Source organism: Echiichthys vipera, assembly GCF_963691815.1.
Source record: "Echiichthys vipera genome assembly, chromosome: 7".
Classification (NCBI taxonomy): Eukaryota; Metazoa; Chordata; class Actinopteri; order Perciformes; family Trachinidae; genus Echiichthys; species Echiichthys vipera.
The window spans coordinates 17854486-17878869 of record NC_139832.1 but is presented as its reverse complement, the minus strand read 5'-3'; the positions used below and the strand labels follow the sequence as shown (position 1 = coordinate 17878869).

General features: G+C 38.8%; 2 protein-coding genes across 2 annotated transcripts in view; one reads left to right on the top strand and one right to left on the bottom strand.

The window, feature by feature from the left end:
- The window catches only part of kcnq1.2 (potassium voltage-gated channel, KQT-like subfamily, member 1.2), a gene marked incomplete at both ends in the record, with an annotated part of 111309 nt that extends 95018 nt beyond the window's left edge, over positions 1–16291 (bottom strand). Inside the window, 2 exons of the mRNA XM_083917500.1 lie at positions 4075–4165; positions 15798–16291. Of these exons, the coding sequence (XP_083773626.1) occupies positions 4075–4165; positions 15798–16291 (585 nt within the window). The remainder of the gene's footprint in view (positions 1–4074; positions 4166–15797) is intronic.
- Positions 16292–19883: 3592 nt separating this feature from the next.
- Positions 19884–24384, top strand: part of mrps35 (mitochondrial ribosomal protein S35) — a gene marked incomplete at its 5' end in the record, with an annotated part of 7663 nt that continues 3162 nt past the window's right edge. Inside the window, 6 exons of the mRNA XM_083916460.1 lie at positions 19884–20016; positions 21003–21052; positions 21305–21472; positions 22327–22387; positions 22523–22662; positions 23331–23353. Coding sequence (XP_083772586.1) covers positions 19884–20016; positions 21003–21052; positions 21305–21472; positions 22327–22387; positions 22523–22662; positions 23331–23353 — 575 coding nt within the window. The remainder of the gene's footprint in view (positions 20017–21002; positions 21053–21304; positions 21473–22326; positions 22388–22522; positions 22663–23330; positions 23354–24384) is intronic.

Genomic DNA, 24384 nt, shown 5'->3' with positions numbered 1-24384 from the left:
TCCAAGGCTGTTTTCACAGTTTCACATTTGCTTCTCAGAGGCAATACGCTGTCTTAAACCTTTACTGGGACTGCATTTTGCTCACTGTATAGCTGTGCACCTTTACGCTTAGTTAGGGCTAGGGTTTTAAAGGGGTGTATAATTTCCGGTACATTTCAGAAACTTTCCATGGAAAGTTAAGCTGGGGAATTTTGAAAAAAATCAGAAATGTTATATAGTACAGAGGCTCAAATGTGTGGCCTCAATAGTCATCTGTGCATGTGACGGAGGAATAGCATAGATATTCTCAAGTGTACTTGTACCCAACTATATTTAAATTCCAACCTTCAAACATGTAAATTCCAGATTTATTACCATTTACCATTCCCTTTGATTTGAAAAAACATAGTCAATTTGAAAGAAATTGGAATTTTGAACCCCTAGTGAGAGCACAAGAAAAGTTGTGCAATATGTTTTTAAATGGGGAAAAAATTGAAGCAATGAAGAAGACTTGGGCAAAAGAGAGGACAAAGAAGAGTGTGAGTGTGTGTGTGTGTGTGTGTGTGTGTGTGTGTGTGTGTGTGTGTGTGTGTGTGTGTGTGTGTGTGTGTGTGTGTGTGTGTGTGTGTGTGTGTGTGTGTTGTGTGTGTGTGTGTGTGTGTGTGTGTGTGTCTGTGTGTGCGCGCACACGTTTACTGTATCCAGCCCAGGCTGGCCAGCTTTACTTTGGCAGCTGCCCTGAGGGCCACATATCCTCAAGGACTAAGGTCACCTCTGCCATCCAAAACAAGCAGCCTGTGATTCACAGATGTCAGCTAACCCTGAACTTCCTAAGTATAACTACTACCACAACTATACACCACCATGACAGCATTTACAGGGCTCCAACCCCCTCAAAAACACACACGCAGAAGATAAGGTATTATCTTATCTAACAAAACCATGCATTACAAATACACATGCATACATGCATACATGCATACACGCAAACACGCACACACACGGGAGTACAAATACACACGGCTCGACAATTCAACATCGAGAGAGAGAGAGAGAGAGAGAGAGAGAGAGAGAGAGAGAGAGAGAGAGAGAGAGAGAGAGAGAGAGAGAGAGAGAGAGAGAGAGAGAGAGAGAGAGAGAGAGAGAGAGAGAGAGAGAGAATGATAGAGTATTTGGCTCTTCTTGGGTAAAAATAAATGAATAACTGTGATAGTAGGTCTTCAAAGGGTACTGGCCATAAGTTTACAGAACACAGTGTCCACTCTGTCCTCTGTTTGCCCCCGGGACTCAGGAGGTGGTACATGTGTGTGTTGTTGTGAGAGTGTGTCTGTCCACGACTGTGTATGTGCAGCCTTTGTGTAAACTGTGCGTGAGTACGCGCAGCTACGTGTGTATTTATATTCACAGTGTACTGGCAAGAGACAGATGATGCAAGCTCTTTGTAGAGTTTCCAAACAGCAGCCATAATGTCCTGTGCCTCTTGTAAGCCCTGGATTTATTGCATCACTTAGAAGCTTTAACAGTCTAATAAGCCACAAAAAAAGCCAATTTACCACCAAATATCAGCAAGTGCCGTCTGTGTGGAGCCATATGATACTACATAACCAGTGTCATCACAATAGGTTAAAACAATGGCCCCTGACCATTCCCATGCTAATAATGTACAACATCTACATGTTATCTATTGTAAATGGCTTTGGATTAATGCAATACAAGCTGGCAGGTGGTGTGTGTGATGGTATTTGCAATAACTGAAAGTGATTGGTCTTTTTGAGCTTTGTAATATCTTTGGGCTGTGATGTAAGATGGCGGGTAGAATCCCTCCCAGCCAAGATCTTCTGTCTCCATCATGTGGATACAGGCGAGTACTGCAGTGCAGCTATAATAGTTTTAGAAGAGCCACCTGTCACTCTTTCGTTTCCTCTCTCCATAAAAAGTGATAACACCTTCATCAACAGATACAGAAGTCATTACGTGGGCTGTAATGGTTATTAAATCATTATTCATTCAAGCTATTTAATAATTGTTGATATAAATAATAAAATAAAAGATTCCCAGAGCAATTTACAGGCAGATAATACAGAAAAAGGGAAGCAAATTCTCACATTTGAGAAGCTGAAACCAGTTTGCCTTTGCTTGATAACAAATGCTCATTTTCTGCCCATTTACTAATTGGCTAAATCGATTAATTGTTTCATGACTACCGTTATGCATATGTTTTTGCTACACATTATTGATCCAATCACACAGGTGTTTTCATTTAGTCTGCCTGATTATACCAAATTTTAGGACTGTGTTGGTGTGAAGAAAGTGTACTTTGACATCTGTCTGACCTCCCTATTAAAGTGTAACTTCACCTCCAGGTCTGAGCCTAACTCCACCCACAGAATAATTCTGAAAAATGCAACAAAGTGTGATTTTTGTGCCATCTAGTGAAGCACAATCTGCATAGACAGTGGTTGAGACATTTTAAACCCATGAAATGCTGATTTTGATATACTAGGTATGACATGTCAATATTAACACCAGCATTGATGTGTTTCATCACAGTACAGTCATATTATTTAGTTAATTTGTGCAGTACCTCTTTCATTTACATTTTTTTTTTATTGCTTTGACCTGGTTGAAGAAACTGGTAACCTCTCAGTCTTCATCATCACTCTCTCAGCAGAGCAAAAGACACCTCTTGCAAATGAGTTAACCCATTGTCATTCAAGCAGTCCAAACTCCACTGCTTTAGCTGTGGTATCCAAACAGAACATATATGTTCCCATCTCTTAGAAACTTCTTGACCAGTATGAAATCACTGAAGCACCTGTTCGACACTGCTTCACACAACTTTTCAATTTGCAATCAGTCTGCAGGCTTCCTCCATACTCTCCATTTTTAAATCCTATAGAGGAATTCTTCAGTGCTTGGAGATGGAAGGTTTACGATCATCGCCCCTATGACCAGATGCCCTTGATCAATGCAATGACCGCTGCTGCCCAAGATATAGATGCAGAGGCATGCCAAGGCTGGATCAGGCATGCAAGAAGACTTTTCCCTCGGTGCATCGCAAGAGAAAATATTGAGTGCGATGTAGATGAGGCCATGTGGCCTATTCTTCAAGAGAGAATTGACTAGAAGAGATTTTTTTCTTTATTGTACAGAATTTTTATTTTTACTTTCCTTATGTCTTACACAGTGATGGATTTGACTGTATTTTTTCTTTCATACTATATTTGTGGTTTCTGTTGGAATATTTCATTTCCTTAGCCACAACCTCAAAAAAGAAAAGAATGAATACTGCATTCAATAAAATTTGAAAAATCATTGTAGATGATTCTGGATCTATTTTTTGCAAGAAAGCAAATTGGCACTGATATGTAAGCTGCTGACCAGTAATGCAGCACTGATTCACATTGAGAGCTGAATTTTGTATTTTGAAGCCCCTTGTCTAATGACTGATTGGAAGCGCTTATGTACTTGTGTGCAAGTTGTGTTGTTTGAGGGCAAAATTTGCTTTTGGTCCATATTTTAAATGTTTTGGCAGAGGTAGAGCTTTTGCAGGCAAAATGAGTCATTTTGACCATTGGTGCCACTGTTTAGGCCTTTGCGTTAACAGTTTTGAAAAAAGTGGATTTTGAGTCGACTACTGCGTCAAAGCAATCAAAAAAAACTGTAATTACACCTGTTATAGTACACCTGTGTGGGTGTTTTCCGTTATTCTGGCTGATTAGACCACTGCTTTGGTTGGAGGTGGGCGGAGTTTTGATGGGAATTTAAACTCTTTTTCTCTCTTTATTTTAACGCTTTATTAGAATGATAAAGGTTTGTCCCGTCTTAACAACAACAAAGCTAACAGGAGACTCAGGGAGATATCAATCAATCACAGTAAACACATCACCTCTGTGAAGAAGTATGTGTGGGTGATTAGAGCCTTTAAGACAGTAACTGATACATCTGCTACCATTATTTCTTCCACATGAAGATGCTTCTGCTTCTTTAGCCTATTTGTGTTATATGGAGTGTGTGTGTGTGTGTGTGTGTGTGTGTGTGTGTTATGAAGAATTGTTTGGTATATCAGAATATCAGAACCAAGAAAGTACTCACCATCCAGAAGAGGGTTCCGGTGGCGAATTCCGCATATTGCTCTATAGTGGACAGGACACTGAAGATTAGACACACCAGGACCATGAGGAAGCTGCAGAAAAGAAAACACTTATCACACCACTCACTGTTAAGAATCTGACATTCATTCAAGTATTCAAAAAAATAGGATCATTTAAACAATCACTGTATTTGTCCCCAAACAGCAATTGGTTGCACACCACACCAATGAAAGCAAACACAAATTAGAACAATTTAAAATTAACAATAAAAATATAAAATCATAAGAAAAAAAACTTGGGTATAGGGCCTTGAATAAACCTTTCCTCATAGAGTTTAGTTGAGAGATGGAAGAGGGCATGAAAAAGCATCCATATGTTCATACAAGTATCATAACGTTCAGTTGGATTTGGCTAACAGGACTCAAAAAAGGGAACCAGAAGGTGAGGTGTGTTTCAGGGATGACACACAGAATGGTGTCTGCTGTTTGTTGTTCAGAGCCGACAGACGTTTCTGTTAATTACCAGTGATTTTTTCTCCGGACATGAACAACCCTATTGAGTACATGTCTCTGTTTGACATTGAGAAATGTACACTAAAATACATTTAAACAACAAAATAAAAGAAACTAACTGTTATCAGCCACAGAAATGTCAAGGTACTTGACTCGGCTTTCCTTTTTCTTTCATCAATCTACTTTTAACAGCTGACAGGATGTTTCCACGTCCCCTAGCAACAGTGAAACATTCCAACAAGACTGTCCATCTGTCGGTATATATACATAGTCTATAAATATAGCCTCGTAAGTTGAACATCCACTACCAGCACACCTTAATAAATGAAGAGGAGGGACAGGTGGATAGTAGGAAAGATGGGATTAAAGTGAGAGTGAAGGTAAAGCTGCCACTAGCAGTTATTTCTGTTATCTATTATTTCTCAATTCTTGGTTTCTCTTTTTTTATATAATCACAGAAAATAACTGAAAATTTCCCATTATATCCTCCCAAATCCCAAAGTGACATATTAAATTAGTTTTTCCCTCTGACAAATAGTCCAAAGATATTTCTCAAATGACCAAATCACCAAAAACAGAGAATGTAATTTAGAATTGATAATAAAATAGTTGCAGATTAATAGCCCACCAATCGTTTAATCAATTAACCAAATAATTGTTTTAGCTCTAGAGGAAAAATAAAGAAGAGGGAAATGGGAGGAAGAAGATATAGAAGTGAAATAGATAAAAATATAAATGAAATATTAAATAAATATTTCAGATTATGGGCCAGATAATTCTCAATAAATTCCTGGACTAATTCATACACCATAGTGATAATGAGTTCTAAAAAATTAAACTGCCTTTTATGAGATTATTTGATTTAACCCTTTTCTATAATTTTGTGGTTTTTGTGGTTACCTTGCACATGAGATGTATCTGAGATTCTACATTTTTTTATTGATAGAAGAGAATGGTACTGAAGGCTTTTCTCCTAACTTACTTTGGGGAGAGTTTGAAAAGCCCTATTCGGACGGGACTAGTTTAATGTGGGAATGTGGGGTAAGGGGACTTTTACAGGAGGTTTTAGTCCTGTCCGAATGTGCCATGTCAGTAATTATTACAGAGAATGTCAGTCAAAATTACTGTTATTTTCACCTTCTGGAAAACGGTCTGTAAAAATAAAATTGGCCCATCTGAATAGGACCCTCTGTAAAACATATGTCGATATTCCCTCATATCCCATCAATACATAGTTTCCACATTTTTTTTAGCATGGAGGCACTTGAAGAAGCACTCTTATCACTTTTTAAGGATAATCGATTCTGTCCTTTAGTTTTGTGTTTACTTAATTTTGTGATATTAGGAAGCTACGTAGGACGCACATGACCACAGGGAGATGACGGCAGAACTTAGATCGAGTACCCCCTCCCGCCTCTTGTAGAATCAGGGATTTCTTAATCCTGTGCGAATTGGCCATTTATATTACAGACGTCCTGAGGTAAGACTATTTCATCCCACGTCCCCACATTAAACTATTTCCGTCCGAATAGGGCTTAAGACAGATAGTTCATCCAGTCACCTGCCAGGTATGTTTTAAAAGTGCCTGCCTTCTTCAAATCAGTTTCCATGATACTCATCTGATGAGTCAGGTTATATTCGTGGTGCCTCTAAACTTCACAGGCTAATTCACTTTAATGAAGTTACATCTTTAATGGGTCAGGATTACTTTCACTTTTCACACGAGGCATTTTCCAAATTAGTTATAAACACTATTTTCTTCTTAGATCACTGCACTGTTCAATTATTCATTCTAAATATTAAAAGAGCCTCTCTCCTGACTCTACAGGATTATGAGTTGAGCCTGTTGTGTACATTTTCACCATCCCATTAATAATCCTTAGAACACATATTTTAAGTGCTTTTACATGACATGCATGTGACCCATCATCATGATCAAGCTCACTTTAAAAACACAGCGGTGGGTGCATTATGATGCTGTGTTCTACAAGATGGATTACATGCCATATGCTTGAAGGGTTATGTAAGTGTCCATTGTTTATCATCATTCATGTAGCATACATAATAATGCATAACTTCCACACAAAAGAACAGCTTACGAATGATGCCACCATCTCTATTTTTTTAAATGAGTGTAAGACAAAGAGGGGTGATGGACGGTAAAACTCCTAAAAGGAGGATTCCCCTTACACACAGACTATGACACATTGGGCAGATGGGGCAGTGAGGATTACTGCTCACGACACACACACACACACACACACACACACACAAGCATGCATGCACACAAACACACACACGCACTCGGCTCTGCCCCCTCAAATGCAAGCAAAATACAAACGCATTGGTGCATAATGTTCTGAGTGTATTCCTTCTTAAAAAGAAGGTAAGCTGAGGTGACATCAACCCCTCTGATTCGGTTCAGTGTCATAAATATATTCCATTTTGATTTAGGTGACTGTGGCGAGGCATTCAACCCAGGGAGACACTGAGGATGCTAGTTTAGTTTGGTTATCTTTATCTTCTACAATACTGGACAGCATGTCTTGTGTTGCCATGATGGTCCAACACTGAAATCAGCCGATCACATCTTGGGAGTGGCACCTTGGGGGCCACTTGAGATTTTAAGGCACGCCTTCGGTGTAATGTCCTCAACTGAAAGATTTGATGTGCGTATATACTAAAAACTAGACTTAGAGCCAATCAATCTCTCTATAGAGTAAATGAGTAAACGATTCAATACCTAGAATACCATGGAAAGTCAAATAGAAACAGGATAGGTCATGTAAATGACTAAGAAATCCAAAAAATAGAGAATATAAGATCCAGTAGCAGGAAACTGATGTCTTTTGTGCATCCATATATGGATACCTTTGGTAGATAAGATGTATGGTATGCAGTAGATCACACATAAAGGGCAAGTCACAAAATGAGAATATCATTTGAAAGTCCCACTGCCACATGTTGCCAGGCAGGGGCATTGCCAGTCTTTTGGAAGGGACGAGACCAGAGAGGGCAGGTTAAGTCTAATCAAAACCCATTCCCTTTTGTTGATATGAGATCATCTCATTAGGATAAGCATAAATATGATGTCATGGTCATGTAGGCCACTGACAGGGCCATGTAATCTGTGTGTCTCCCTTTAGCACATGAGACTATGGCTTTTGTTATGTATTGGAAGGATAACAACGCAATGCAATATCCATGGCACTCCACATACAGGTCAGGTTGCGTACAGTTAGTAGCAGAGCTTTCTGCAGACACTTTGGGGAGGTGTTTGCTGCAGACAGGACTGGGTCACTCACAGCCATTAGCCATAGCCAACCTTATTTAGCCAGGCCAAAATCCCTGGGATCTGATTAAAACAAAACAGCTGGGGCTTTAGCGAGTATTATTGACTGCAGATCCGTCCAGCTTCACTAAAATAAGTACAGCGTACTGAGAGTAGAGCCACACCAAACCCTCTACTTAATCAACTGTCAAACTGAGGCAATATAAGCTTAGGAAACATCCAACTAAAAACAGAAGGGACAATATGATCTCAAAAGTGTGAGTGACAAGATTGGGACATGTTTACACTTACACAAGATTAGTGTGTGCAAGATAATAAACTATGCAAACACACACGTTAACTAACTAACAATAGCACGACCATGCTGATTTGACTCTTTTAGCTTTTGGACCAAAATAAGTATAAGTTATGAACACAGATGTGTCATGTGCCAAAGCATTCCCTCCATGCACAAGTCCACTCCAGTTCTTGAGCTTAGACCTAAACCCCATAGAGAATCTCTATGGGAAAACATATGGTTCAGAAACCCACTACAGTTCCCAAATTGTGAAAGAGAGTGCAAGAAGAATGGACCAAAGACCAACCAGAGCAGTGTGAGAAACTAGTGATGTCCTGTATGCACAAAACAAGGGCCTCTACACTTCCTTTTCCTTTTTGAATCCTATAGCCCTAAGAAAACAGTGTTTAACATTGAGATTTGCCTGCATTTTCGTAATCGAGTAACTCAAGTTACTCAATAATTGTTTCAGCCCTACTAAACAGAATACCCCCATTCAAAATGAATGGGAACATTGCACTACCTGTATAATAAGGTAGTGCAAAACTATGTTGCTGCTCAGTTGTCAGATGATACCACTGCTCTTGCTGCTCCTGTAACATTTTAGCCAAATCTCTGGCTCAGAACCCACTTGTAAACACTGAGTCATGATCTTGTGGCTTTAACAGAACAAACTTAAAGCGAATAGCACCAAATGACCCTGGCCATCACTGCTAGTGAGCATGGTCAGAGACAGATCAGCACTCGACAACCCTCTTTACCCCCGCCGCATCCCACCCATGGAAGAGCTTAGGATGGATTACACCACATCAGCCACCAGTCACAAAGATGGATATTCCATCCTGGCTTAGCCATCATCTTGTCCACCAAATACTTGGAACAAAATGTAAATCTCCTTACAGATTATGGGGCAAAATTAATGAAAGAGGAATCGTTAGGAGGGTGATAACATAACTAAAGCAGTGTCATTCATAACCAGTAACTTCCCCAACTGTATGTTAGATTCAGCATTAGACATGCAAAGTAAGAGGCCAATACCCTTCGCTTCGCTGTTAAATTCAGTTGTACATCTAAACTGCACCAACAACAAAACAGCACTTGGGACGAGACAATGTGAGGTAATGCTAGGGTTGCATAAGCTTGAGGGCCGAGTGGATGACATGCTGATGGTTTAGGTTAGCAAGGAGTAAAATCACATGGTCTATTTAAGATTAAATAACATTTTGACATACTGTTAAAGCTTTATGTATATAAATGCTTTACTAAGGTGTGAAATCATGTTACTATATTTATAGTATATAAAGTTCAAAACAAGAGCACGATTTACATGTTTTTTAGCAAAAAAAATGATATTCACAATGTATAACGCTTTCTGGCAGGTCGATAAGTGATGATGAATATGTGCAGGTTAAAGTGGCATTAGAACTGACACACACACACCATTACCGCCCAGACATTGGAATGAGCAAAAATATTACTTAAACTTGAGATTTGAATTCAACATCTAGGGCTTAAACTGTATATTGTGCATGCTGTTTATCTTACAATAAAATTCTACTAATGATAAAAACATTTTCATTATTGTATACCCTGCTGGTCCCAGGCCAGTAACATTCTGATGGAACCAAATGAGATTCTTTTTAAACAAGCCTTAAAAGTTATTGATAGGAAATCATTAGATCACTATCACAGTAACATATTGTCCAAATACAACCAATTTAGCTTTGAAAATCTCAAAAAAGCTTTGAAGATCATTTACAATTCTACTTCTCCACCACTGAAGAGCTTTTTCCAGCTCCGCCCTGAGCAAATGAGCACAACCTCTCGATCGGCTCTAAACTCAAGACTTAAACATCCCAATGTGGCAGACTGCCTTTTCACAATCTAGTTTTTCATTTATGGCCATCAAACACTGGAACAGACTTCGAGCTGAGAGTCATACTTTCCCATTGTGCAAACAAATGGATACTGAGCAACCAGACATGTTAACATTTTAACTATGATTCAGGTTTTTAAATGTAATGTTATAGCTTTCATTTTATATTGTACTGTTTTAAATGTGTTGACATTGTTGATGTGTATTTGTAGATCTGTCTGTATAATTGTTTGTTGTTTAGACTATATAATGGCGTTACATGTACATGAATGGGGACTGTTCTGTGTGTACCAGCCGAGGGATTGCAGATGGAAAATAGCTAATAGCCAAATTTGGCATAGACCGTGTTCTCTCATTCTGAGATCAAAGTTTTTATGCATGGTCCTTGTTTAATACAGAATAATAAAAACAAATAGCATTGCAAAGTATTTCCCAGCTAATATAACTAACTGAAAAACGGATGTGACCCATGCAGTTCCCATCATTCAGATGTTAATCTCTTGTAAGCAGATATCCAACAAGAGGTTTCCTTTCTGCCCTTTCCACATGATGGAGGGGACTCACTATAGCCATTTCAATAATCTGTCCAGATATGTTTTTTAAAACACACACACAACAGAACCAAGTATTCCAGACAACATCTGGTCAGCAGTATTTTCACGAGGATAAGCAGGTGCAATTCTTCCTCCACTGCAAACACGTTGTGCTATTATGATGTTAGCAGATATGACAACTAAGAGATAAGGACATTCTGATTACAACCACTGCAAATGTTTTCATTAAGCCTCGTTTGTAAATTGCAAGTTGATTTCTATTTCTTCTACTGTTTTTTCACAAATCATTTTTTGTCTCAAATGAGTTTACGTGTTTGCATCGAAGCACGCTGCAAGAAAACCAAGTTGTATGGTTGTAATCTGCTTGCAATCTTAGCGAGAAGGGTATTTAGGAATCATGAGGACATACATGTTCATTCCCTTTGGTTATGTAAAAGACCCAGGGAGTGGCACAAACGTGAAGGGGATCATTGCCCCAGGTTGTCTGTGCGCTGGTGAGTCTGCACGCCATTGCGTAAGACTCTTTTCGGGCACTCTTATTATATGCTGTCCCAAGTCCAAGGGATTTCTACCCGCTCTGACTAACTCTGTTGTCATTGGCGTGGCATGTATGTTGGCATTTCTGTTGGTTACACAGACATGACATTTAATATATTAAATTAATTGTGTTAAAATGTCTTTTTATGAATAATTCTTTTCCAACATCAAGATTAGAGAGAATTTTCCCTGACAACCACTAAATAGAGTCTGTAACTACTTAAATTCCATCAAATAATTTATTCTTTAAGTAGTTTTATAGTATTAATTATCTATGAATAGTAATTTTACTAGTAATAATGATGAGTTTTGTAAAGCACTTTTCTAAAACAAAATAAACAAAATAGAAAAAATATGCCAGAGGCTAAATATTTTAACCTGAGGGCTTGTTGCACATCTGAGAAGCAGATATTGGAAACTGTTTAGAAAAGGTCAAGCACTTTCAAAAAGACTGTGGCAGGTGGCTAGATAAACCATCAGTCTATCAAACTCTTGCCAAAGTCAGGAAATGGAAAATATCTTTTCCATTAAGAAAAGCCTTCAGTGCTGTTCTTTGCTCTTCTTTCAATGAGGAAAAACTCTCCAGTTCTGATATACCTGATGCTATTACAGCATCTATGCTAACCTCTTTAGGATCCGTCATTGTTGTTTGTTGATTTGCCTGAGCCACGTTGGCTCAGACACAAACGCATCACTTGAAGCCTGAAAAGGTGGATTTTCATGTGATCTTGTGATATAACAAGAATCCAGCTGCTGTGCAAAGTAATAAGTATATGCCAAACAACTGGAGTTTGAGTTTCAAATTAGTTTTTCAAATGTGTATTGCACAAAGAAATAAAAACCTCTTTCCTAAAAGTATTGGTGTATATACCAGCTTTAGAAAACAAAACCAATCCACACACACTCTCATGTGTATGTTGTGAAAGTATTAATTTGTGTCAAATGTCTCCTCATCATAGAAACGATAATGGACGTAGCCACCGTGACGTCACCCATTGGTTTGTGGACTACCACCTTGAAACGTGGCGACGCACATTTGCCCGTAGCCATACTGGTATTTTGGAACCAGAAGTGACGAAGGGCGAAGCTAAGGCGGGCCTCTATGAAAGTGTAATTTCAAAGATGCTGCACTAAGGCAAATGCTTAAGAGGGAAACTTTTACCAATTTTCAACAAGCTGGCGCCTCCAATTTGCATGTCATGTACAGTTGTGACAAGGAACTGATTAAAAATAGGCAGTTTCCCTTAAGTTACCAGCTAATGCTATCTCTAGCTCTAGCACCTAAGGTGACACCACCAAACACTGACCAAGGCATTGTAGGCAACCAAAATCTTACAATCAACTCAGATGAAGTGAAAACACATTGAGTGGGCCCAAGTCCTAAAACCACAACACTGACAAACCCTCAAAAACAAGTTCACAGCTATTTAAATGTACAGGGTAGTGTGCATATGTATCACAAAGCATCTATCCTGATTGACAGGTCGCCGTGTAGCCCCACCCTAAAGAATCCTCTTCTTTATCATTTATTTTACTCTAAAGGGGACCATAACGTAGAAAATGAACATCATGTTGTAGTGAAAAAGACATGAAACCAGCGATTGAGACCATAAACTCATTAGTAACATGTTTACTGAGGTACGGTAGGACTTCTTTTTGGAGCCAGTGGAGCCCCCTGCTGGAAATTAGAGAGAATGCAGGTTTAAGACACTTCCGCATTGGCTTCACTATTCAGGTCCAGAAGCTACGTCAGTTATTTTTTACAGTTTATGCTCCCCATACATCTCTATTACCTGTTGATTGGAAGGATGTTCTGAAGCAGACAGATGGAGCGCTGATGCATTTTCACATATATAAGTCTATAGCAGACAATATGTTTGTGTATTTCCCTACATTGCATTCTGCAATCCAACCACATCTGTGAGGCATTTGTGTGCGTGCTTGTCTGTTTTGGTGGCTGCTTGCAAACATGTACTGAGTTTCTGTTTGCTGAATTGCTGGCAGTTGTGGAAATGTATCTGATCCTGGCTTCAGCACGATAAAGGCAGCGATGAACTGAGCAGCCCCCTGTGCTAGTGCTGTTTTTCGGCATGTGTGTCATCCTAATGTAGAGCAGGCCTTATTAGAGCAGACCTATTAGGGCTGTCATGAGTTCTGGATCTGGCCTTTTATGCATCCTCTCTCCACTGCCAACCTCTAAAGAGGCCAAGAGAATAGATGGCCACCAGCGATAACCATCGGCAAGTAAGAGTTACTTAAAGGAGTGTCAGCGGGGATCAGTCTGAAGGGTTTAATATTAAATGAAGCACAGGCTCAGGTTCTCTTTCCTCTGTGAGGGGAGAACATTAGAGCCCCAATTACTGCTGGGACAGATTATCAGCAAAACATACATACAGATAGGACAACAGAGAATCTGCGCAGTTTCCATTCATCTTTGACGGACAAAGGTAATATCTTAATGAGACGTACTGCTTTTCTTCTCTTCGAGGACAATTTCACACAGAAAGAGCTGAAAAGTGGAAGATGTACCTGCCATTTTAAAGACTGTCATTAGGCCAAGACCTCTGTAGAGGGGGATAAATGTATTTGGATAATGGATGAGTTGGTAATGGGAGAACCAGAACCTTTCGGAAGGTGCAGACATTGAGATTGTTACAAAAAGTTGCACAGCAGACCAAACACTCCTGGTTATTCTTTACCAAAGCTGCTGAGTCATGACCCAAAAGTGCGATGATTTACTGACGGTAACAATCTGTTCCTTATGAACCTACACTATGGTGTTAGCTATAATTATACAGTACTGCATCTTGTTTTATTCTTAGAGTTTAAATATAAAATTATTTTACATCCCATTAAAGAGCAACCTTAATGAAGGTCATTTGACCAAATGAGCTGGAGTCCTTTGGCCCTCTGAACACACATTTTTTAACTACACTGTGTTCTGGTTTACCTGTCCTGAGCCCAGGTCTACGTAGAAACAACATAGTGTATATTGGATGCCTTTCAGCCAATTAATGACCCAGTTCAGGATGCATGTGTTACTATAGCAGCAGCAACTAATCCTCCTAACCCCCTTTCAAAGTCCGTTGGTAACAGACAGATAAGGATGCCATATTAGCATGTTTTTACTGTATGCAACCTGCACATAACCATGGGGAAAACAGAATAGAAAAATGCACTCCATTGTGGCTGCAGGTGAGCGACATAATGCCTTCAAACACGGAACTTTGTAGCATCCTTCTGTCATTTTCTGAAAAACAATCTATTTATTTGATTCAATGTATGATTCTGAATTAAAGAAAACAAATCCTTCAACTTCTATTATTATCATCCATATTTCTACGTAATCTGGTCTAAATCCATGGGCTCAGGGCTTACTATGACGTCTGGGACTAAATTGTGGGATACTTCAGAGCTCATAAAAGATCCTTCAGTCACATGTCAGGGGAGTAATCTTGGCCAGGAAAGAGTTTTATTTTGCATTTCTTCAAAAGAGGTCAGCTGACAGCTACAGTACACTTGAATTATTTAAGAATTTTTACCCCCAATTAATGAAAAATATATCTTACTACCATAATACTACTAATTTCTTGAATTTTGAAATGGACTGTAATAAAAATTAAAGTGTTGTGGATTTAAAAAAATATTTACTTTTGCTTGTAAATATATTATTTGGATATTAAGTACTTGCTGGCCATAAATACATTTGTAGAATACAATTTATTTAAAGTTTTACCATGTGTTTTTAAATTGTTTCCACTACTTCTTTATTATATACTCACAACAAATTCGATTTGTTTTCGGGGATATTTGAATGGGGTAAAATGAGCATGAAGTCAAAATTTTACTGTCTCTACTAGTGATATAATACCGCATACTATATACAAATGTTTACGCGTATGACATTAAAACATTTTCCACAATACAAATCCAGCAGCATGGTCTTTTCCAGTCATTACGCCATGCTTACACAACTTTGCTTAATGGGATTTAATAAAATGATTCATGTATGCACAAGGGTCAGTGTGCTCTCCTTGCAGCTCATGTTAGCAGTATCAAGAAGGAAGCATGTTTCATGCATGTGGTTGCTGATTTGTTGACCGTAAGGGAGAGCAAAGATCAGTGCCTAAGTGTGTGGTTGACCAGATCACACTGACCTATTTCTGTTGGGTTAACTTGAAACAACCGCAGACATCCAGCAGGCCACAGCAACCTCACCTTTTGTTACTGGGAACTAGAACGTAATGCTGGAAGGAGCAGCACTAGATGTAATTAACAAGAGAGTGACTGGAGCTGATGAACACACCACACAGATACTCAACTAGACTACACTTTTTAACAGCTTTAAGCGCTTATCAAAACTTTTACACTTTGAGTAATAAAACCTTATGATTGTTAGGTTTATTTGTTTCTCAAAGTTTGCCAGATACATCTCGTGAAGGCTTTCTGTTTTTATTTGAATTTGATCTTAATTTTGCATTGTCTGACTGTTTTCTGTGAGTGCACCGAATAATGTTTGTCTACTACAATTCAGCATTTTGTGGCGAACACATGCTCGCCTACCTGTATGGTCCTCTGTAACTATGTCTACTCATTCAGCACTGCCGCCAAACTGACAGCAGTCAGTCCGCAGTCTGTGCTGAGATCAGTGTACACAAAACCAGACATGTACTCACACGAGGAAGTGATAGAGGAAGCATCTCAGTCCAGCAGGTCTCTCTAGGAAGTTGTAAACATCCCCCTGCATGCTAGTCTTGATGTAAGGGCTCTGGAATTCCTTTTGATGATGATGCAGCCAGCTCGAACGTGGCAGAGGTGGAAGGACAGAGGTGGTAGAGGGCTGGCCGCCTACGGTCTGCATCGCAGGGTCCTTTGTGTCCGCTGGTGGACAGTAGGGAATGCCTGATCCATTATTCACCGATGTGGGGTCCAGTTCCAGTGAAACAGGAGAGTATTGGCTTCTACCAGGTGCAGGAGACCGTAGGGTAGAACTAGTAGTTGTAGGGTCGGTGGGGGCTGCAGGGTCAGCGTCCATCTCCTGGTTCAAGCTGAGGCTCGTACCAACATATCCATTTGGTCTGCAACTTATGAAGGAGCTCCCCATCCTGCTGCCAAAGTCGCGTTGCACGTGACACGTCATGTGGAAAGAGTGTGCACGTCTTTCCCCCATGGTCCAGTTCAGAGAAGGCAGTGGAGGACTTAAATGTCCTGGAAAGTCCTGGAGGTTATTTACCAAGATTCTGTTAGAAGGGAAGAGTCGAGCAGGATAAGATGCTCTAGCTGAGTAGCATGGCTAGCTACCTGCTGCAGACAAGAGCTCTCTCTGATGCACTGTGCGTGTGTCCATACCTGCAGTGGAATAAGTGACATGAGTCATGTAAGTAGTATGACTGGAAGTAAGCCTTGCTCTCTATGGCAATGGCCTTGTTAATTTAGCATCTGTCATGAAAGATACAAGACATGGACACTCTAAAAAAGTAAAAAGACCATTACTCTGCTTTTACACAACCAACTGTACACCTGGGTTAAAGAAACTGCATTTAAGATCATTATGTATAGCACATGGTATTTCCAAATAATTCTAAATGCTGTTTGTTTATGTTGTTTGTTTCTCTGAATTTTTCTAAATGCAAATGCAAAATAAACCACCTTGAAGTTAATATATATACAGTATATATAAACATACATATATACATCTGCCACAGTAACAGGTGGCATTTAAGCATAGAATAAATATATTCCTACCCCAAATTATCATCAGATTAGAATTGGGCAAATACTAAATACTGTGCTTAGAGGGCCCTATTGCAGATTAAGGCTTTTCATTGTGCATCAGTCTTACTTCTTGCTCTTATATATCTACAGAATGTATAGAACCATGGTTATTTCATGTTTGTGAAGTTAAAAAAACAAAAAAGAAAAGAGAGGGGATTACTATTATAAGAAATCATACTGTCATTACTATGACCTTCTGCAAATTATACAGCTATTACACTGTGACTTGTGACCTGTGAAAATAATACAACAGCAACATGTATTATTCCTTGCGTACATAGTATTCCCAGAACAGAATCATTGAGAGTTAATGTGGCAGCGACAGGTCAGCTCACAAGTCCATTTCCACTGGTTCGCTCCGAGGATTTACTACTGTTACACATGTTGCATTGTAGTTGATGGATGACAAATGCACAACATGCACTATGCTACCATTTGTAGAAGATAAACCAGTGTGTTTACCAGACTACAACCAATTTTAAACTACTACAGCTAAAATAACATGTCACATCACATAAACTTAAACAACTTGTAAACAGAAGAAAATTAGACTGATTAAAGCCACAGATAGTCTGTGGCCACGTGAATGATTGTTTTGCAGCTTCTCTCTCGCCTCTATCTTTTTTTTCTTCATTAGAGTCACAGTCAGATCAAGGTTAACGTCAAGCACATTATCTAAAAATGGGCACTTAATTAAAGTCACAAAAGACACTGGATGTTGATATTATGACAAAACCTCCACCACTTGCCCTTGAAAATTTGCTATTGAAGTAAACTAATAATGTGAGTCCAGGTAAATATTAGCCATAATTGAGTTCACTACTTAAATATATACCAACAATAACAGTAGAAGTAGAAACAGATACAGAGAAGCAAGTTGTTCAATATTTGAATTCAAATAAGAACACATCCTAATTGTTGTGTGTTATTTCAACCCCTATGTCTGCAAATGAACCTTGACAAAAACACTTTCCATCAAGTGAAAGCTACTCCTTCCTTATGTACAATTAATTAGTGTATCAAGTAGGTGGTTCAGTACTTTCTCTGGAAAGACACTGAACCAGGTAGTGTGATAAATGGCCGGATGTTGCCCCTAAAGGATTGGCAAAAGTCTCATGGGACAAGAGAGGTACAGCAGGATAATTGAAGGCAGCCACCCCCCTTCATGTCTGTCCTCAACTGTGGATGAAGCCATGACAGGAGCCACATGTGCTGCTGTCTCCCTGTAGATAGAGTTTCTACCTTTAAAACGACACAGTCATGAGACACACAATGAACTGCCACACACGCACAGGCTGCTGCGGGACTCTACAGTTACAGAGTATTGTGTGTGACTTTCCATTAAACTGAACCGACCCTGGCATGGGACATCAACACACACCAAATGACAGCAGTTAAAGAGTTAAAATAAATTTAGAACATTTAGCTAAAAAAAAAACATACTTTTTCTCTTGTTCATCTGCTTAACTGACTCCTGGCAGCGGTCAAAATAAAGCACAGGTCGGGGTCTGTTTAATGATGCTGCACAACCAAGCAAATATTTGCATCAATTAATGCTCTACGCAAGGTTTACTGTTCAGAGCTGAGGACTAAACAGAGAAACGACAGGTTAAGCGAATATGTCAAATCTTACCTTTACCTACAAGAACACACCTCAAGTTGCAATCGTTGTTAAATAAATAAAATTTAAAAAAACACTAGGAAAGTAGCCAGGCAACAAATCCAGTAGTAAAAGAACTAATTGACGCAAGTTAGAAGATGTCTTCTGGTGCTAAAAACAAACACTAACAGCGAAAACATAGTGAATGCACAGGTCTCTCATCGACTGCTGTCTGTAGGACTTGTCCTTTGAAGTGCATCGCAGCTTGTGCCTGGATAAATGCTGCGTTCAATGGTTAGGGGAAAATTCCGAATTCACAATACAAGCAAAAAACAAAGTGGTGGCCTGTCAATCTTATATTACTACTAAGAAAGACGAGCTAGTACTAGGACTATTCCTTTATATAAAATACATCATATTCTTCTTTGAAATAAATCTTTATACGTGCGTTGTCATTTACCAAGTTGTATATTATGTAAAATTAAGATCTTTGGATTTTGGATCGTTGGATGGACAGAACAAGCACATTTCCGCGGACTCGTGATGGATATTGCTTTTATATTCTGTGTTGCACATAGGTGCTGCATCTAACAAATATTTGGAATATTTAATTATTTTTTTTATTTAATCAAATAATCACTGACTCCATAAATCGATAAATTTGCTTGTGATGTCCATCCAACAGTCCAAACTCCAAATATCTTAAACTTACAATAATATAAAACTTGGTAAATGACTCCAAGGTCAACACTCGTGTAGTTTTTTTTTTTTTTAAACAAAGTTAATTTTACATTCAGCATTTCTCACCAAAAAGCCGATATATCGGGGCAAATTCTTGTTGGCCAAATGAATTACCACCAGCATATGTTAGTGATTATGGTAATTCACAGTGGTAAATTAATTACCAACATATAATGGGAGCAATGGTAAAGTGGTGGTAAATTAATTACCAACACTATTTACACTTCACTATATGCCAAATGTCAACCTGCTGTTGACCTTACACAATTTAAACATCTTTCAATATGAAATATGATTTTACGGGTGTATTTGAAAGCAACATAAGCTTCAAAAAGCAGCATCTGCCTGCTGGCGGAGGAACCGAACAACCGCTGGCTACACGTGCACGGCCGCTTATTGATAATGCACTTGTGTAAATACAAACAGAGAAAGGATTTTGACACTGAATTTAACCAAAATGTGTTTTTTAAGCTCCTTTATAAAAGTATTAAAGCCCGGGTGGAGTCCCATGATACAGCACACGAGCCGTGCGTCCATACTAGTGTTCACATGTAGGAGGCGCTAAACACTCGCTCTGCGCCTTGTTAAACGTTTCTCAATTCACGCGGTTAGTCCCTCGCTAGAATCCGTAGTCATTTAGAAAAACATGGCGTCGCACACAAGCAGAGCATTGCTGTACTTAGGTCGAATTAATGTTTCTGGTCCTGGACTTCAGAAATCAGTGAGCAGAGTCACATACGCGACGGACGTGTCTAAAAATGCTTTTGCTGGAAATAAAGGTGAGTTTCTCTGTCATTGCTAAATTCAGAACCGAAAGCTGCACTGCACGCTAACGTTAACCAAGGCCAAGGTAAGGTGTCTCCTGTCCTTTGACAGTAATGTCATTTGGTTACTGTGTGGAAGTTTCTCAACTGGACGGATGTGTAGCTTTCTCTATGGCTTTTTGCACGGAGAAACCGATTTATGACTGCGGTAATTGTCTCGGGTGTGTGGGAAGCCCCTCAGGATCTCTTGTTGGGACTATTTTATTGGCTCATTATGTCACTCACTACCCGGATGATAATTTCTCTCTTTACCCACATTAGCATCAGACCGTCTTTATTTTTAATTCAATCAAAGAGGATGAGATGATGCTTTAAACCACAAAGATGGATGCATATTCTCAGAGAAGGGGTCTAGATCTTAAAGCACTTCAGTAATATAAGTCAAAGATAGAGCAGAAATGAACAGTAATTGTTGATTTGTTACAAATACTCGTTGTGTCTGACTCCATAATACCAAATATTTTCAACATTAACTGTCAAAAAAGGCAGCAAATGCTTTCAATCAAAAAGCTGGAACCTGGTATGTTTGTACGAAAAGTGACTTTAAGACAAAAAGTCACAGTACAGCAAAGAGCATGATAATAAATGAAAACAGAACTATAATGTACATTAAGCAGTACATACTGTTAAATACATCTATCATGTACACCATAAAACAAACATTTGAACAATTTCCCCCTGGGATTATTAAAGTATTTCTCATTCTGATTCTGATAATGCATGGTATCTAGGAGTAAGTTAATTGTTGAAAAAGCAAGAAATCATAAATAAAGTAAATGTAATAAATGAATACAAAAATTGCATTTGAGAAATGAGATGTGTGTTTTGTATATACATGTATCTGCGTTAGCAGCATGTCATTAAAATGCATTTATTTTGAAATGTACACATTTAAGAAGTGTGTGTGTGTGTGGCTTAATATGAAACATTATGAATTTTAGGCCTTCCTGATAGAGGCGGTAGAGGATTCCTCAAAAGATACAAGAGAAATGTAAGTGTGCAGCTTTTTAAAAATACTTTTATTGCAATAAATTCATAAATCAGTACATCAACAAAATGTCCTAAATGTTTACATGTATTTTGAATAATTGTAATAACAAGATGAGCATATTTAAAATGAAACAAGATATTCAATGAGAAATGTATCTAATAGGCTAGCACTGATCGTTTTAATAACAATGAGATCTGCAACAAACAGTCTCAGTTTTAGAAAGCTTTCTTTGTCTTCTATGTTTTGTGTCAGGTAGCGGAGCCCAGGACAGAAAAGATGCCGGAGGATCAGGACTGGACTGCGGTTTATCCAGCAGCAACCTCCTTCAGATCGAGCTCCGTCCCCCTGCCTGTGAGGATGGGCTACGCTGTGAAGGGAGGTGTTCCTCCGGAGAAGAAGGGGAACTTGGAGCTGATCAAGGTCAGACCTCATTACTTACATGGGACAACAGCATAAGGGTGCAGGGGTTGTTTGTTTTTTTAAAACACAAAGATGCATGTGCAGGGTGTGTGCATAGTTATTAAAAAAGAAACAAGAAAAACTGTTGATTATCTCCTCGGACAACAATAATAAAGTTGTAGAGCTATTTGCCTTTTCAAAAGTCTATAGATAGGCACGTACTGTTATTGTGGGCTGGATCTGTATGCTTATCTGTATATTTAGCATTTATCTCCTAGTATTTATTATGACGAGTTGAGTTAATTGTAGTCGGCTTTTGCAGTACTAATGGAGCACTTTTTGCTCTGTCCCATGGCTCTGTCTCTGCTTGGATTACTGAGCTGCTGTGTCCAGACACCAGCTGCTCCATCTGGACTCAAGCCACTTGCAGATCTACTGCTTTCACCCACCACAGCTGGAATTCTGCCGTGCAGCCAAACAATATTGATTTCATTATCTTGCTCCGCCACGAGGGGGAGGGGAAGTTTTGACTTTTTAATCATACCTCAGGATTTGTTTTTGTCCAAACGGAAACCAATATTAAGGATTTTGAGAAATGTATTTTGAACTCAATAGAGAATGCTACATAATTGTACAGAATGTATTATATAATATCCCTTACTCAAAGGATAAAGAGGACAGATTTTGTTTATGCCCCTTTTAAATCAAATCTAGTATTAAATATTTTTTGTAGATTTTGGAGACCGACTTAACATTTCTGTGATGTGAGTTTTTTTGGACGTCGATCTTAAGACCGCTCCATATTTTCATGGTTTTGTTATACAGTTGTACATTTGAACATTCACATAATCTCTCTCGCTCATAATCTCTTACAGATACCAAATTTTCTGCATTTGACACCGGCAGCCATCAGGAAACATTGTGAAGCTCTGAAACGTAATTTCTTTTCTTCTTTTAATTGTTAAGAGAAAAGCTACTTCTTATTTTGTGGTGTTGTTTCACAGCCAAATATTCTTGCTTGCTTAAATAAGCTAATTCAGCGTATGTAAAAATGTCTTCCTCTGCTGGCAGCATTCTGTACAGAGTGGCCCTCTGCCTTGGACACTGAGGCCAAATGTGACCAGCACTTCCCAATCAAGTCAAAGAGCACAGACTACGTGTCTGCCGGCCCATCTGTCAGAAATCCTGCAGCTCGTGTCGTTCATCTCAAAGTGAGTTGCCTTGATATTCTGTTTTTTTGTATTCACTTTTCTTTTTATTATTTTTATTATTTTTTGGCAGTTTTTCAAGCCTTTATTATATAGGACAGACAGGAAATGGGGTGAGAGAGGGTGGGGGGGCATGCAGCAAAGGGCAGCAGGTCAGAATTACTGCATAATTACATGGGGCGTCTGCTCTAACCACTCAGCCACCGGCCACCCCGTATTGACAGTCTCTTAAAAAAGAAAAGGTTTTGCCATTTTGACCTGATGACCATTGCTTTAACTGGGATTGATGACCGTTGATGCATAGGAAGTCATGCACGGAGAAACCTGACATATAAAATTGGATTATAGATTTACAGGGATCACCAGCTGACATCATGTCCCTGAGACTTATCTCAAGAGACATTTATTGTCCAGTGACCTTAAAACCTAAGAAATGATGCCATCCGATCTACAGAGAGATTACAGCCCTATAGAATTAATGTAACTTTAAGTATGTGCTGAAGGTCTGTCGCTGTTCTTGTGTTTATTTAAGTTCTTTGGAAAAATATCTCGGTGATGTATATAAATATACAATATAAATATTTCATCACTGAGATATTTTGTTGGGACATCATGATATTCCTCTTAATCCCCTTTACCACTAATCCAGCAATGTGCAATCCCCCCCACAGACCAGAGCCATACATGTGAACACGTAAAAAAATGCAAAGACCACAAGCCATGAAAAAGTAGACTCACTCTTAAGCTTCCATCGTAGAAGTTGTCAAATATGATATGAAATTGGCCAGTTAAAATCTAACAATAACAGATTTAGCAAATTCAGAGATTTGGTAGAGGCTGAAAAGTCCCTCACCTGGCCAAAGAAAGCAGTTATTATTCAGTTCTATGCTGCCTTTATTGTTTTCCACAACAAAACTGTTCTGCAAAACATTTTTGTTCTTGGCTGCATGTTTACAGGTTTACAACTTAATCATACAGGCTTTTTTATTTATGGGCTGCAACACAGATTCTCAGGAATTGAAACTGCCTTTGACAAATGTGTAATTTTCCCAGGTGGAAACGTTATATAATTTTTACCATTAATCACCAGCCATCTGCTTCAAGACACTCTGCCTTAGATAATGTCAGCCTGGTAGGATTTATTCAGACATTAATCCAGGTGGATTAGGCAGAAAAATAGATTAAAGCAACTCACACAGCTTCAGTTTAAACTAAAAATCAATCCATCTTTAAATGATGAGCAAGGGTTGCTCTGCCTTTATTTATTTTGTTCTTTGTGAAGACAGGGTAAAAGTCATTACAGGATGAAAATCCTGAAAACCAAATTTGTGGCAGGGTCTGATCCAGACCAGAAATGTGGTTCCAGAGTCAGCAAACTTAACCGCAGCGAGGTTTCATACACTAAATAACAGCTCCACGTGTACTTTGCATTACCTATGAATCATTTGTTGCATTGTCCAAATGAAATAAGACGGAGCCATGAAAAAATAATGAAATCAAGAAATAATCTCTGTTGCTTTCCATCTATTCATTGTGTTTAGGGCCTTAGATGAGCGACAGTATAAACGCTTCGATTTCATCTGTAAAAAGAATAGGATTTCAGTCGATACAGTCTAAGATCTGTATAGGTTGAAAAACAAACAATGTACCTAGTTTTGGTTGTGGTTTTATTTTATCTAAAGAGATAGGGATTCAGACAGGAGATGTATTACATATTGAAATCTG